The 16,167-nt window shown below is 42.8% G+C and overlaps 1 protein-coding gene across 2 annotated transcripts in view; it reads left to right on the top strand.

Annotated features, from left to right (window-relative positions):
• LOC311063535 (glutamate receptor ionotropic, kainate 2-like) overlaps window positions 1–16,167 on the top strand; it is a 94,672-nt gene that overhangs the window by 21,308 nt on the left and 57,197 nt on the right. Inside the window, exons 2-3 of one of the 2 annotated variants that reach the window (XM_084083017.1) lie at window positions 9,729–9,896; window positions 11,221–11,478. In XM_084083017.1, the coding sequence (XP_083939143.1) occupies window positions 9,729–9,896; window positions 11,221–11,478 (426 nt within the window). Of the gene's footprint in view, window positions 1–9,728; window positions 9,897–11,220; window positions 11,485–16,167 lie in introns of both variants that reach the window. The other variant, XM_084083016.1, reaches the window with a different exon arrangement.

Below are 16,167 nucleotides of genomic sequence, written 5' to 3'. Positions count from 1 at the left end.
TCTTTAAATATATATATTTTTAAAGCGAACATTTGTCATTTGTGAAATGTTCATTTGTCAAACATTTGACAATGTCTTCTAAATCCTAACAGTTTTTACTAAAAACTTATGTTACTATATCAATGGTTCTCAAACTTTTTCATGTCGAGGAACCCCAAAATGATATGTATTTGGCTGCGGATCTCAAAATATTCTGTACCAAAGAAGCAAAGATTTGAGTAAAACATTTTGTTAAAATATATGTATTCAAAGATTTGCACAAATGTTCATGTTCAAATGTTCAAATGAGATGCTTTCCTGGTCTCAATGGCTTAATGTAATTTTGTCTGCTGTCTGTCTTACACCATTTGCATTACCAACATAGAGTTAGATTGTAAATCATTAGCCATCACATGCTCCCTGTTGTAAGAACCCCAACTCAAGCACCAGAATGCAACAACCTTCTGCAGAGCTGCATGCAGACTGTATGCATGGTAGTTGGCCTGGTGTCGTAGACTGTACTCATCGTAATGTGTAGATTATCACTGGCATGGGGATCCTGGCCAGTTAGTGTATCCCCGTGCTGGGGGTCAGGACCGATTTGGGATCTCCTGGGATGGCGAAGACCGTCCCTGGCCTGGCGTGGGAAGGTCAGCCCGCCGCCAGGGGAGCTGCAGATTAACGAGCGGGGGCGGTGGCTCCGTGCTGGCCGTCATGCATCATCATCCGTTCGGCGCCAAATATGTCAGGGAGCCATTCCGCTGGGAGTTTTAGGGGAGATATTTACGGAGCGTTTGCCATCGCCACCGGCTGTTCCTCATTCTTGATATTTACGGAGCGTTTTCCATCGCCACCGGCTGTTCCTCGGTCTTAGCGGCTTTGAGCGCTGATGCTATCCGTTACAGACAGTATGGTTCTCAAAGTGGGGTCCGGGTACCCCCCAGGTGTCCTCAAGGGGTTTGTAGGGGGTCACCAGCTAAATTATCGATTTTTAGGAGACAAATGGACCCTTACAGGTCGGAAACAATGAGGAATTTACGGTGTAGATTTGGGTCCCAGAGACTAAAATAGACAATCAACTGGGATGTCTGTGGCCTAATCATGCATGTAACTGGGGGTCCTTGAAATTAAAACATTTGAGAACCTCTGCTTTAAGGTGTGTGTGTGGGGAGGTGGGGGGTGTCACAGGATGAGCGGGAGGGCAGGGGACATGTGGAGTGGACTGAGTGGCCGGCTGGCGAGTGTACCTGTGCCACCTGCCCTAGCGACGGGGTTGTTCCACTGTTGCCATGGCATCCAACCTTACCGCCGACCCCGTGGCCGTGCCTCTGGCTATTAGTCACAGCCACAGACACAGTGGACCCCGTCTTTGCTCGCAGCTGCGCGTCTCCTTCCTCCAATGAGATGCTCCGATTTGTTAAACTGCCGCGTGCCTCTCGCGGCCTTAGCGTGGTTGGATGCATAAGTCGCCATGGTAACCACGCACTCACCCCCTCCTTGTCTTGCTTTCCCAGCGAGAAGCATCGTTGAGTGGATCCAGCATAATTGTGCTCTCTTTCATAAGCCCACACACACGCGCGCACGCGCACACGCACACGCACACGCACACGCACACGCACACGCACACGCACACGCACACACACACACACACACAGCTAGCGGCGCGGCGCAGCATGGGTCCATATGCGATGACTAACAACTCTGAAGTAGCACCAGTACAATACCGCACGGTCACTGAGTCTGACATACTAGCACCGCCGCTGCATCATAGTATCACCTGTTTCATTTCACATGTTCTTTAACACAGCAGAGCGGGGCTATTGTACTGATTACACTGTCGACACACTGTGGTGATATCAAGGTTTTCTTTGAAGTCATAAGCACCGTCAGACTGGAACGACTTGCCCGTTTCATTTAGATCAATTACTTCATTCAATATTTTCAAGACATCTTTGCTTGGCTGACCTGAAACCCACCTGTACTTGTTTCTGAGTGTTTCAGATTTTATAAGCTGTTCTTATTTTTGGTACAATGATTGCTTTAATGCTTTAATGCATTAATACTTTATTATTATTATTATTATTATTATTATTACCCTTACCATTATTATTATTATCATTATTATTGGTTTATTTTTAGTTGGTGGGAGAGCCCCTACAGTATGTGTATGTCCCCTATATGTATGTCCTTGTTGATGTACAGTACATGTAGTTAAGTTGATTGTTATGTCTGTTGACATGTTCTATTTATTGTTATGGTTTGTGAAATGTGCTTGAGGACCCCCTCGAAAACGAGATGATGCATGCATCTCAAGGGGCTTATCCTCTAACAGAAATGTCTAAACTGCATCTCAAGGGGCTTATCCTCTAACAGAAATGTCTAAATGACGACACTGTGATTGCTCACAAACTCACAATACATCACGTTGCGATGCATTGTGAGTTTGTAGATTGTAGATTGCTTATAGCTTGTTGTTACCAGCTCAGTGGCCTTGTGGTTAGAGTGTCCGCCCTGAGACTGGGAGGTCGGGATTCGATCCCCGGCCGGGTCCCCGGTTGGATTGGGACATACTAGCGCCATGTCCTGGGGATGTACTTGTACTGTACATCAAGCTGCCTCACGCTATAAGGAAACAGGAGATAGGCTCCTGCCCTATGGACCTCAGGGCTCGGCAAGGCTTACTCGTAGCTTGTTGGTGAAGAGATTTGGTGTAGACGGAAAACGTGGTCAAAGTACAGTTGTAACACAAGTCCAGTTCTCTAAGACTACAGGGGTTTAAGTGGTTAAGAGATTGAATTCACAAAAATTGGGTCTTTTGCGGGGTCGCTACAGTATTTAAGTCTGTTGTTCACGCATCTCGATAACCGCCCGACCGTCTGACTTCAAACTCAGCGTGTGTGACTGTGACTCGCCGATGACCCGAGTGACATTTACTGTACATGACTGGAGTCAAGCTCACAATGCGTCGATGCGACCTGTTGTGAGTGGGACACATATGACTATGTAAATCAGGCATTAAACTACGACGTAAAAGGAACATAAAAGGGTAGAAATAACATAGACCTTTATACTCTATATGCAGGGCAGCGACTAGGCAATCTTCAGACACATGAAATAGAATTCATAGAAATGGGAATAACCTCATATGTGCTAATAGTTCCATTTAGAAAAAGAATTGCTAATGCCTAGTGTGGTGTTTTGAAGCCTTGCTCCTGTGGGAGAGGTGATTTCTTTTCACATGTGCCCCAATCAGCAAGTGGTGCACTAATATTAAATGGCTTTCATTTCTCAGGGAAGTTACTCTACGGTTACTTTATAATTCTCAATCCAATATGCAACCTTGATTAATTTTCAATAAACATTAAAAGGCAGTGAGTGTGCGTGGGTGCCATCCTCCCTTGCTGTGCTTTCATTTTCACTTGCTGCTCAATCACAAGCACTAAACACCGTCACGCTTGCACACACACACACACACACACACACACACACACACACACACACACACACACAGGCGCACGCGCGCCTACGCAAACTTGCAACTCTCTCAGCATACACAATCACATGCACTCTGAGCTCGGCGGACCTGTTTTTTCTGTGTACTGTAAGCTCATAACTCCTTCGGTGCTTTCATTTGCTGTATAATTTACGCCGGTCCTGATGAGGGAGGGCTCTATAATTCACACACACACTGATTATCTCAGCAGTAATTCACATGCCTGCACTCAGTCCAACCATGGATGGATGGAAGGATGATGGATGATAGATGATGGATGGATGGATGGATGGATGGCACATAAAATGGCTTTTAGCTAGGGGTGCAATAGTTAATTGAAGATCGATAATTAAAACATTTTAATAATACATTTACAAAAATACTGAAAATAGCAGATCTACAAGAGATCTCAATTATTTGATTAATCAAAAAAGTAATCATAGCATAATTCATAAGAACAGAATCGATAGTTGCAGACCTACTTTCAGCTAAATCTACATTATATCCAGCATGTATATGAAGCCTCAAGGTCAATGAGAAATTCCAAAATGTGCAATTCCAAAAATTTGTTTAGTGGTTTACTTAATTAGGGTTCCACTGAAGCAGGAGTTTGTTAAAAAGCTATGTTGGTAAGGAATTGACAAATAAAAAATTCTACAACATATGTAGAAGAAATAACAGCCATTTCAATACCATACAGGTAGCAAAAACACTCCATATAGGCCATGGGCATAAAAGGAACACAGAGAGGTACCGAAATCTCCATTTGTGCATAAAAGGGACCCAGACAGACAGACAGACAGACAGACAGACAGACAGACAGGTACAACAGGTACTCTGACAACAGGAACAAATGGTATTACATAACTAGGAGGGACATGCATTTCCAACTTGAATCGTCCCCGAGTCGGCCGGTGCCTTACAGGCACCAGTCTAGTTACTGTATGTTTAAAAACGTTTTTCTTCTTTCTTTTTTTGTTCTTTTGTCCAAATACTCGACGTCTCCCATGTGGAACAAATCTCTTCAATATGGTAGAGAAATAACATTTGCACATGAAAGAAGCATATTAACACACACACACACACACACACACACACACACACACACACACACACACACACACACACACACACACACATCACTGAATGTCAGCATCCTAATACGTCTTCTCTCTGGGGCACTGACAGAGTTCACCACGTCTTAATAGCTAGCCAGACCGAGCAAATTTAAGCTGTACAGTGTGCTAAAGAATACTGATGAGCATAAGTTACTGCCCCCATGCTCATTTTCTGATTCGTTGAGCACGGCCCGCCGAGGTCAGCCCGGTCCCTGAGGGTAAGGGTGTAATAATTATCCAGAAGGTTGGGATGACATGATTCCTATCATCTTTTACGGTGGCTCTCCGGAATCTGCTCTTTTGAAGATAAACGTGCCATCTCAATCACACGGAGATGCTCAAATCAAATCTCATTACACAGTAAAATCCTCAGTGTTATGTGAACTCGGAGTGTGTACAAGTGGAACCAAATGGACCCTTACGTTATATACCCGTTCTCTGCAGGGCTAGACGTATACCGCAACGTTCTCGGTTATGATGACAGGCATGGTTGGTGACAACTGCATTCTGTCTCTTTCTCTACCAACCAGTCCTCGCTCTACGCGGGGAGGCGGGACATGGGAAGTGGAGCATTGTTTGAGAGAGGAAATTTAGCTTTACTAAATGATTAAAAATGTTAAACGGCAGCGCCGATCCGAGCGCATTAATGCAGATTAACCGCGGTTTAGTATTGCTCTTTTTGGTACCTTTGAGAAATCTCTGCAACTTCCCAGCGACGAGCTATAAGCCCGAGACGAGACAGTGGTACCCGCGAATATGAGAGAGAGTGCTTTGAGCGTCAAGGGACCCTGGTTACCGTCTTCCCAAATACAAAACAAGGTAAACAGGGTCCCGAAAGGGGCTATCCTCGCTCTAACAATAGCATTTTTGTGCGTACAATATGCTAGTATGCTGCAAAGCTTTTTGATTGTAACAGTTTAATTAATTTCTCTAATTCTGATGAGAGTTATGTGCAGTGCTGGACAGTAACTGTAAAAGTGCCCGATTGGCCAAGGCTCCGAGAACAGTCAGAGATGCTATTTTGTTTTTTTTATTTGTACCCATTACCAACCAAATCGTCCAACAACAGTTAAAGCGCAGCAAATAAGGGAAGGCCTTAAATAACAAAAAATGAAAATAAGACTTTACAAAAATATAGAAAACGAACATACTTGACAGCAAACTAAACTAAAGAAAACAACCCAGGAACTTAAGAAACTTAAACAGGCGACAGCCTTAAACAAGGGCCCTTGTAGCTCTCCCCTAAGTGCTTACAGCTTGTTGCTCCAAGTCTAACTGAACTCCTCATACCTGTAGCATGCCTGGATTTTAACCAGGTGGGATAAACCAAGCACCATGAAAGTCATTTGTATCTATTATCTCAAACCAGGCAAACCAAGGCCAATGAGTTAATCTACATTTACATAAATTCTTCTTAAACATATTGTCAATGAATACCCTTCAATACCTATTTCAGGCACCAAACACATACAAGCAAACTGCTTCATAACATTAACAAACACCCCTCCTCCTCTACAGTACTTGGCACGTTACCCCCCTTCTTAAACCAAATGGACTAGTCCTGTTCTGTTTCGGCAGTTACAAGTCAGATTCAGAGGGTGCCAGTACTGCAGAGGAAAGACCAGGTGACAAACAAACATTTCAGATCAGTTCTAATAAACAGTGCTTAAATAAACATACTGTCCCTTCCCACTTAGTGTGTCTATGTATAGGGCACGGGCTTCCCCGTGACAGTAACGAAGTACATGTACTTGAGTACTGTATTCAGTATCTGTACTTTACTTGAGTATTTATACGTTTGAAAACATAGTACATTATGAATGAACCACTTAAGCTGTATTTCAAATATAATGAAAATAGCAGATCTACAAGATCACAACGCATTGTTGATATTGTTTCATTTCTGGGAAATCTTTGAATTTTGGTGGGAAATGTCTACATTTTAATACAGCAATGATAGTAAAAAAGAAAATGTACTTTGTAATTTGTACTTTTGCATACTTATGAATAAAATGTAATTTTGCCCAATCTATGTGGTAGAGTATGTTAATACAATATAACTCATACATTTGGGGTGGTTGTATTTTGTCTCCCTGCTCTTCTATTGAGACATTGAGATTGTGTCAAAGTTTGTGTCTCACCTAGACACAGGATCTGACATGAATTTCGACCTGATGTCAAGATTCATTTTATACCCTGAGAAAGCAGGCAGGCTCTATTAGCTCAATGGTAAAAATGGCAGCACTTGCGCAGATAACCGGGTTCAAATCCGTGGTAGAAGAGGAAAGTTACATAGTGCATCTCTAAGTATACTGTACAAATTTGACTGAGCAACTTTCACTGTAGTTGAGTAATGACCAGGACTGGAGTATCTATATGTTGACTCAAGTAATCCACCAGTGATTATGACAGTAAATCTGAACCTGAACTGAAATGAAGTTGAACTTGAGCTACTGGCTAAAGAGGCACGTGTGATAATGTGAGGTTTATGTTCAAATAAATAAAAGCTGAACTGCCGTCTCTTGGACAGAACAGAATGAAAACATTTGCCAGCCAAAAGTTTAAGCCTGTTCTTCACTATTCCCTCTCCTGTGGGGCCTCACACTCTCTCTCTGTAATTGAATCAATAAACAGGCTTTAATATCTGGTGAAACTTTAGCCGTCAAACCTGGCCCCCGGAGAGGATGAGGAACTATAGGCTTATGAACTTGGATCGTGCCTCCAAAGCGTTTTCTCAGGGGCCCATTCAGCCTTCATTCATTTTCTTTTAAGTCTGACTTCTACAAAGCTTTCAAGCGGGGGGGAGAGGATCTCAGGATTTAGTCCAGCCTCAGAGATGTTTTTTTCTTCTTTTAATTAGAATTGATTGAAACACTTTTTTTGGTTGACTATACAGCTGAGGCTGCCGTTATATCGGGTGATGGGTAGAAAACTTGTACCTCCATTAAAACATTTTATGTTTTTTTGTGAATTAATGCCCTACTTTGTCGAACCAGAGTATCGTGCTAAAGAAGCGAAAATAGCAGATTTACAAGCTCACCTATGAGCTTGTAGATCTGCTATTTTCGCTTCATTAGCTATTCACTATTCTCACTACCGTTGTAGTGAAAGTGAATTTTGTTAAGTATGTCTGTGGGTTTTGTAAATGTTATTTAGTCACAAATGCTTGTGACTAAATAATAACTACATTGGATCCAATGGAACTCCTGAAAAGTAATGGGTTTGGACATTCGGTTTCCATCCAACAGCGACGATTATATTCCTTGTGAAAATCTCTACCACTGAAATCCATCTAGCCTCTCCTTCCTTCACTTTCTCCTTTCATTAAGGAATTCCGAACAGCAGGATACAGCTAGAACAGTTATCACTTTGTACAATGCTGATTATGAATAATTAACCAGTTTGAAGGGGCAATCGGTTCACGGCTGTTGAGATTGCCATAGCAACCACTCAACAGTTGCATGGTTTGGGGTGGTGTGTGTAATGAAGCAAGTTCAAATTAATTTGATAGTTAATTGTTATTCCAAAGTAACTTTGATAATTAACACGCATCAAGAGGGGCGATTTCTTTGTTTAGCTGTAAAACAACACCATTAAAAATGAAATAAACAAAGAAACGTAATGTGAGTAATGTGATGGAGAAAAAAAAACATGTGGGCGCAGCACTGATTTTGAATCAGGTTGTCTGATGTTTCTTTCGGCGGTGACAATCTAATTTGAGCATAAGGATCTATTTTGAACATACTTTCTCGTCCTCATTTCACACTTGGCTGGCTTGCTGCTCTTATACGAATGAGAACGAGAACTTTACCCCATTTCCCTCCGTCTCGTTTCAACTTCATTCCAAATCGATGAAAACCTTGCAGAGGACTGCACCTTTCTTGTTGAGGTTGGGCAGGGGAACAATAGATGGGTGACGACCCCTGAACTCACCTTATTGGTCTACTAATTGCCTCTAATTACACAGACTACGAGAATGGAATCCAAATCAGCCACGTTCGGCTCACCTCATCCGCACTGTAAAGTCTGTTCCATGTTCATAGGATTGCGTCGTCATCATATCAGAGTGGAACTGTTTCAAAGTAGAACAATGCCTGGGGCTGTAATTCTGGCGCTGCTTATCAATCATCTATGCCAGTGGTTTTCAACCCTTTTCATATGAAGGTCTATTATTTATTTGGCATTTGAGCCATGGACCACCGTTTGATGAGATGTAGACTCTCAGTACATTCCATGCTGTATTGATGTGGCTGCCATAGGAGAGATAACAGGCAAAACGTTGATCAAAACTAACAAACTACATTCTCTAATTGTGTGGACTTCTTGTACATTAAGTAATGCAGATGTTTAACAATAATTAAATTCTTGAGAGCGTGAAATGAAACCAAAAATGACCCGTAAGGGTCATTCATTTTACACTCATTAGTTAAAGATCTATAAGGGTCCATTTGGTTAACAACTCTCCATCATTTAGCTGGGGGCTACCTGGAACCCCCTCAAGGACCACTGGTGGTTCCTGGACCACTGGTTGAGAACCACTGATCTATGGCAATGGTTCCAAAGCCTTTTCATGTCCCCATCTGACCCTCATACAAATGTTAAAATGTTTTCCATTTTTTTTTTCCCAAGATGTTTTGAGAATAGCAGATCTACAAGCTCACAACGGGTCGCAGTGAGCTTATTTTAAAATAGCATTGTATAGTGTTTTATAGATTTGACAGATTTGAACCTAAAACACATACAGTACGAAGATTATTGTGAATTTACTGTTGTTCTCATGTCTTACTAAATAAAGTACATCAATCAATCAATCAATCAATCAGATGTCATGTGTTTCCAGTTCAAATCTGCTGCTGAGCCAATCAAATGAAGCTATGGGAAACTGACCCGGTAACAGGAAATGTTTATGCCCCCTTCTGGAAAAGAGAAGTGCAGTTATGTACAGTCTATAGGAGCCATGCTGTTCCAATGTGGATCCCGAGATCCACATGATTACATTTTTGCTTACAATTTTCGACTATGCCATAACATGCCAAGAATAGCGACACCAGGTCGAAAGTGCTTAAGGAATCTAATTCAAATACCAGACGAGGAAGGGTCTGTTTAAACCTCTTTCTTGTTCTTTCTTGTTGTTTTAGGAGGAATATTTGAATCCATTGAGAGCGGCCCCTCTGGAGCAGAGGAACTAGCCTTTAAATTTGCCTTGAACACAATCAACAGGAACCGAACCCTCCTCCCCAACACCACGCTCACCTATGACATCCAGAGAATAAACATCTTTGACAGCTTTGAGGCCTCCAGGAAAGGTGAGACATCGGTGCGCTCCATGAACAGGCTACAATATCACAATCCATCAGGCTTGTGACGAATTGTACTTGCACTGCTCGTAGATGAAAACCATTTATTTTCAAAGTACATTTTTAAGAAACAAATAACAAAAATCATTGACACCCATGTGATTGTGAAATTAGACTTTTTTTTTGGTATTTTCAAACTTGAATTCATTCAGTTAACTAAATAACTGACTGAAAACGTTCTATTGAAGAAGAAGAGATAGGGGGCATGGTGGCGCAGTCGGTAGCGCTGTCGCCTCACATCTAGAAGGTCCTGGGTTCGATTCCTGCAGGGGACACTGTGGGCGCTGGGGGCGTGTTCTCTCCTCTGCGTCATCAGTGCCCATACCCTAGGTGGGGTTGGCGAAAAGGCCTTTCTGTGTGGAGTTTGCATGTTCTCCCCGTGTCTCCTAGGCTTGGTACCCTCACAAAAACATGCAGTAATCCTGGTCACTATACTGCCTCCCCCTGGCCAGTCGGGGCGCCTGATGGAGGGGAAAGGAACTGGTTGGAATAACGTGTTCCTTCCATGCGCTACGTCCAACCAGGGAAACTCTCCCCTGTCAGGTGATAAGAAGGTCAGTTGGCTCTCATGCATTGAAGGAGGCATGAGTTCGGCCCTGGCCTCCCTAGGTTGGCAGAGGGAAGGTAGTGCCCAGGATTACATAGACAATTGGCACTGGGCGTAAAAAATGGGGTTACAAAATCGTGGGATAAAAATGTAATTAAAAAAAATAAAAATAAGAAGAGATAGATGCAATTGTGCAAAGACTCCATAGCATCCTTAACAACAGCAACACACATTGGATTACTTGTTGCTTGCTTGATTATGAATGACATGAGATGGCTTTTGGAAGTATAGACGTTGATGTAGTTAAAGGTAGGGTAAGTGATATCTTTTGGTAAATTATTTGTTTTGGTTAAAAAGGTTAAAGTACTATATGCTGATAGTAATCATTGCTACAGAGTGTTTGTTCAGTCACAGGGGTCTCTCCAGCTCTTTAGTAAACAGAATATACAATAGTACATTTTCAGGTAGGTGACACATTTTAAGCCAATCAGGAGAGAGCACTGAAAATGCATTTTCTGTTTAATAAAGAGCAGGAGAGACATGGGAGATTCCTTTTACTGAACAAACACTCTATAGCAATGAGTACTATCAGAATATAATGCTATTTAACACTTATTTTAACCAAAGTAAGTCACTTACCCTAGCTTTGACTGTTGGTACAGTACATCTCTCTTTATCACTATCTTCCTCCCTTCCACTTCCTCTCTCGCTTCCTCCCGCCATCAGCCTGTGACCAGCTATCCCTGGGGGTGGCAGCCATCTTCGGGCCATCCCACAGCTCATCGGCCAACGCGGTGCAGTCCATCTGCAATGCCCTGGGCGTGCCCCACATCCAGACCAAGTGGAAGCATCAGGTGTCGGACAACAGGGACTCGTATTATGTCAGCCTCTACCCGGACTTCTCCTCACTCAGCAGAGCCATCCTGGACCTGGTGCACTTCTTCAAGTGGAAGACCGTCACCGTGGTGTACGACGACAGCACAGGTACAGGTACAGTGGGTGTCGTCTATGTATTTATTTATTCATCCAGCAGAAATGGTGTGTGAATTGTGTGTTGGTGGTGATGGTGATGGCAGTAGCTGTGTTGGTGATATTAAAGATCGCGCAAAAAAAACTATGCAAACTCCCAACCATGTAAAATGAAAGTAATGGCAATGTCTGAGAGCGAGAGAGAGAGAGAGAGAGAGAGACACAGAGAGAGAGAGAGAGAGAGAGAGAGAGAGAGAGAGAGAGACAGACAGACAGAGAGAGAGACCGGCTTTCTTCAGAGTTTTGTATCCTGTCAACTTAGCTCAGGAATCAATAGCTTAGCGTTCCGCCTCAGTCCTCCAGGTGAATCTCATGTCAGTCTTCCGTGAGAGTGAGCAAGAATGTAGTATTAGGGTGGGAGGAGGGGAGCGAGGGGGGGCATTACCTAGAATGACCCTATGTCACATAAGATCAATGCCATTCAGAAGTTTTGTGTGGTAGTAAAGTAAGTAGCGGCTGACAACAGCCATCAATAAACACAGACACACATTCATCCACTGAGTTATGTCATCTTGTCACGCACGCTGCAGGTCCTATCTTCATTATGTGTATTTTACAAGATGAGTTATCCTTTATCTTGAGTGGTTTAGAAGTAAAGTTAGAAGTGCAGCGAATCTTGAGGAAGCCGGTGTGCATTGCTAGCCGCTGAGAGAGCTGCAACTGTCCACACACTCGGTAAGTTCAGAACAGATAGCTATGGTTCAACCTTAGATTATTGATGACTAAGTCCTTCAGGCAGTTGAGCAGCGGACTCTTACTGCAACCAGCTTGAAATTAATTGCTGCATTTACAAGAGAAAAAGATTTACCTTGCTCTGCGTTTGGATGCCAGACCTGACGGATGCTTCCCCTGTGATACTCTATTCAGAGCAGTTCCTCTCCTTCGCCCTACCATACCAGACAACACCCCAGACTATTACTCCCCAGAGCAGAATTATCTAGCCATGATTCAGAGTCTCGTTACATACGTCCTCTGCCCCCTGTTCATCAGAGATGCAATGAGTGGAACAACAATGACAAACTGGCCCAGGGTCACTCCCCATTGCTTCCAGTACTCCAGGTATGGTGACCATGATGATGACCCTAAAACACATGCAAGTGATGTGTAAATCTGATCTAATCACTTGCAAACAACAGTGTGGACAGTCAGTCCTAAAGATCAGATTTGAGACACAAATCAGATTTGCCTGTAATCTGAACAAAGCCTTGCGGGCAAGTTAACAATTGGAATCAGACTTGAAAACGGGTATGGTAGCAAGAGTTTGAAGTTCCCTTTCTGGAAAAACACCATGCCCTCCTCAATCTAAAAAGTTCTGGGGGTGCCAATGACCTAGTGGTTAAGGCCCACACCACATATACTGTAGGCTCTAATGCAGCCTGACAGTGAGTTGTGGGTTCGAGTCCCGACTTTGAGTATCTCAACTGTACTATCCAAATAAAGGATTAAAAAAGATATCTTAAAAACAAGATATTTAAAAAAATATATATACCAGGTTGCTTATTTCTCTCACTAAACATGGCAACGTTTGTAGATCCCATATGGTTGCTTATTTCTCTCACTAAACATGGCAACGTTGAAAGGCCAAATGAGGAACAGCGCCACAGTTCATAGAGATACATACAGTGGCCGAACACAGTATAGCGGGTCGACTTTAGATCCCATATTCTGAGAGGACATTGAGCACTCATTGGCTAAAGGACCAGCCAATGAGGAAAAAGTCACGACTAGCAAACAAAGCCAAACATCTTATCCACTAGCCTAAAGGAAAATCCTCCCTTGGCCAGGGGAGATATTAGGCTTTTGGTCTTCAGGCAGAAGCTCTGCTACACTAGCACCCACTAAAATTCCAGCTACAGTATGGGTGTGTGTCAGCAGTTACAGTACACTTGCTTCTCCTATGCTAACTGAATAGTGTGGTGTTCCCATCATGCCCAACCCAGCCTGTGACATCATTGTGCCACACTCTCTCAGTAAAGTTCAACATGGCACTGTTGTTTGACTTTTAAACCCCTCTAGACATTGAGATGCATTCTGGACACCTTGGTGAGTTTCATTCCGTTTCATCTGTTGATATGATACCAGTTGAAGAGACATGTTTTGCGACCTGACCTGTACGATCCAGCTCCATCTCTAGAGATAGATGAGGCAAGCTTGTCATCTTCTCAAGTTCAGTCTCTGAAATTGCAGTTTTATAATAGTCACCAGGATTCAGTAAACAGTCAAGAGGACAGAGGTCAAACAGGCATAATCGAGCACCATATTCACACATGGTGATCCCACACCAACTGAACATCGAGCCTACAGAGTAATACCATAACAGAGAGATGAAAAACAGACTCAAGTTGAAAACCTGTTCAAAGTAGATGTCATTGTAGAACGCTACAGTCCCCGGCCTGCACCAGCGGTTTTGCTGAGCAAGACAAACTGCACAATTGCATTGGTGTTGCTGTCTGGACTATACAGTAGGAAACTCTACAGTGACTATCTAAGATTCACACCCTCTTCCCGAAGTTGATGAAGCACTGTATGGTATGTCAGGCTCTGCTTGGTTCTCCACAATGGACTTTCAGCATGGATATTGGCGAGTTGAGCTAAAAGAGAAAGACTGTGAAAAAACAGCTTTCTCAACAGGCAGTGGAATTTATCACTTTAAAGTCGTCAATGTGACTAACAAACTCTCCAGCCACATGCCAAATCTTAACGACAATTTATACTGACTGGATCTTTGTAGCCGTGTCTCGTAGCTGCGTCGTACAGTATGTCATGAATCTTGTCACCATCTCATGTCTTTTAACTCACACAGTGACAAGTACACTGACTGCACATGACTAAAAGAAAAGAAAAATGTTGAGAGGAGATCCATCTTTACTTAATTTGGGGTCTCTTGTGTGTGTCTACTACCAAAACAAATGTGAAATTTGACATTGATTGATTGAATTTAATCGATTGAATAACTGTTTACAAAGACAAGCACAGGGAAGTACAGTTCAATACAAGGTCTGTTGAGAGGATTTTAAACCCAAGAAAGCACTATGGCTTGTTTCCATTGGGGTCCTTTGTACTCAATTCATCAAAAACATTTAATGACAGACAAATGAACAACAACCCAGTCATTTTCTATGTGCGTGGCAATTTTTTATTGGAACTCTTTTGTCTTCTCTCTTTTGGCTGATTGTTGCATTTCACATTATGATAGACACCTCTCTCTTGTTAAGCTACAGTATTCAGATGTCTATCAAGTGTATTTAAAAATGTAAATATCGTTTTAGATTATGGATTTTGTAAATGTTTTTTTGTAGATCGTGGGGTTTGTAATACGTTGTCAATGCTTGATATTTGGTTGCCCCTCCTTAGTTGGGTCACCCTGAATTGAGGACACGTACACCTCTCTAAATGGAACTCACCTACGTACTTCCCTATTTAATGTGAGGTTCACTCTTGCTGTTGTCAATCCCTGAAGAAGACCTTTTGTCAGACTCAGGTTGAAACGTTGGTTTCTTAATAAACCTTTTGTTGTGGCCTCGAGTCGTGCAACCTCTTCTTTCCACCCAAGTCCGAAACCTTGGTTTCATCCTGGACCCCACCCTTCCAGTCCCATGTCAATCAGATCACCAAAACTGCCTTTTTCCATCTTCGCAACATTGCCTGCCTTCCTCCCATTCGATCACACACTATGTCGTGATAGAATGTCGCTGTGCATCATTGCGATTCCCCAGCCCAGCATTATTCCCTCTCGATCTAAATAATAATGAAGCAAAAAAATAATGAAAAAAAAACACTGCAGTAGCAGTTCAAACAGTGTGTGTATATTATATTGTCTCACTCTTAGTTTTGCTGCTGTATGTCTTAACAAAAAAAACAAAAATACAAAGGACCAGTTAGACTGTCTTCCCTGTCTTGCAACGTGCCTGTAGCTAGCATTTCAGGGGATGACCCCATCATACCACCCTGTCGTGTCGGCGCCTGTGTTGGACGAGACCCCTGGGAGCAGTCCCACTCGTTTCCCTCCTCGGACTCATCTCACTGTCCTCTCCAGTTCATTTCCTTCCCTCGTCTAATCCAACACCTTAATGCTCCGATGCACCAGTGATTGTTCTGATGACATGCCAGAGGTCTTTTTAAAAGTTGTAAGACACATGTGAGTTTTGAGCTTCGAGGTGTCCTCTAGGGGAGCGTTTCCGCTGTAACACATCCGGAGACCCCAAGAGTGTAACAGTTGGTATGAGACTTCCCCTTCCGTCCCTCTCAGCCCTGTCCCAGGCCAGTCCCTGTAATCACACGGCTTCATGCTCCAGGGCCTCAAGTGCCACTGATTGGAGCCTATCTGACGGCTGGCAGGAGAAACTATCGGAGGGGATAAAATATTCACTCACGGCCGTTGGGGGATCCAGCAGAAAGTCTGAAGGCATTAGCCAGAGCCCACAAACATCCACACCAGTGGTGGAAAGTAACTAAGTACATGTACTCAAAACCTAAGTACAATTTTGAGGTACTTTTACTTTACTGGAGTATTTCCAATTGTCTATACTTTTACTTCTACTCCACTACATCCCAGAGGCAAATATTGTACTTTTACTCCACTACAATTATTTGAAAACTTTAGTTACTAGTTACTTTGCAGATATAAATTATTACATTATAAAA

The sequence above is a fragment of the Gymnoscopelus microlampas genome, assembly GCF_963454915.1.
Source record: "Gymnoscopelus microlampas genome assembly, chromosome: 16".
Lineage (NCBI taxonomy): Eukaryota > Metazoa > Chordata > Actinopteri > Myctophiformes > Myctophidae > Gymnoscopelus > Gymnoscopelus microlampas.
This window is presented reverse-complemented; position numbering and strand designations above follow the sequence as displayed.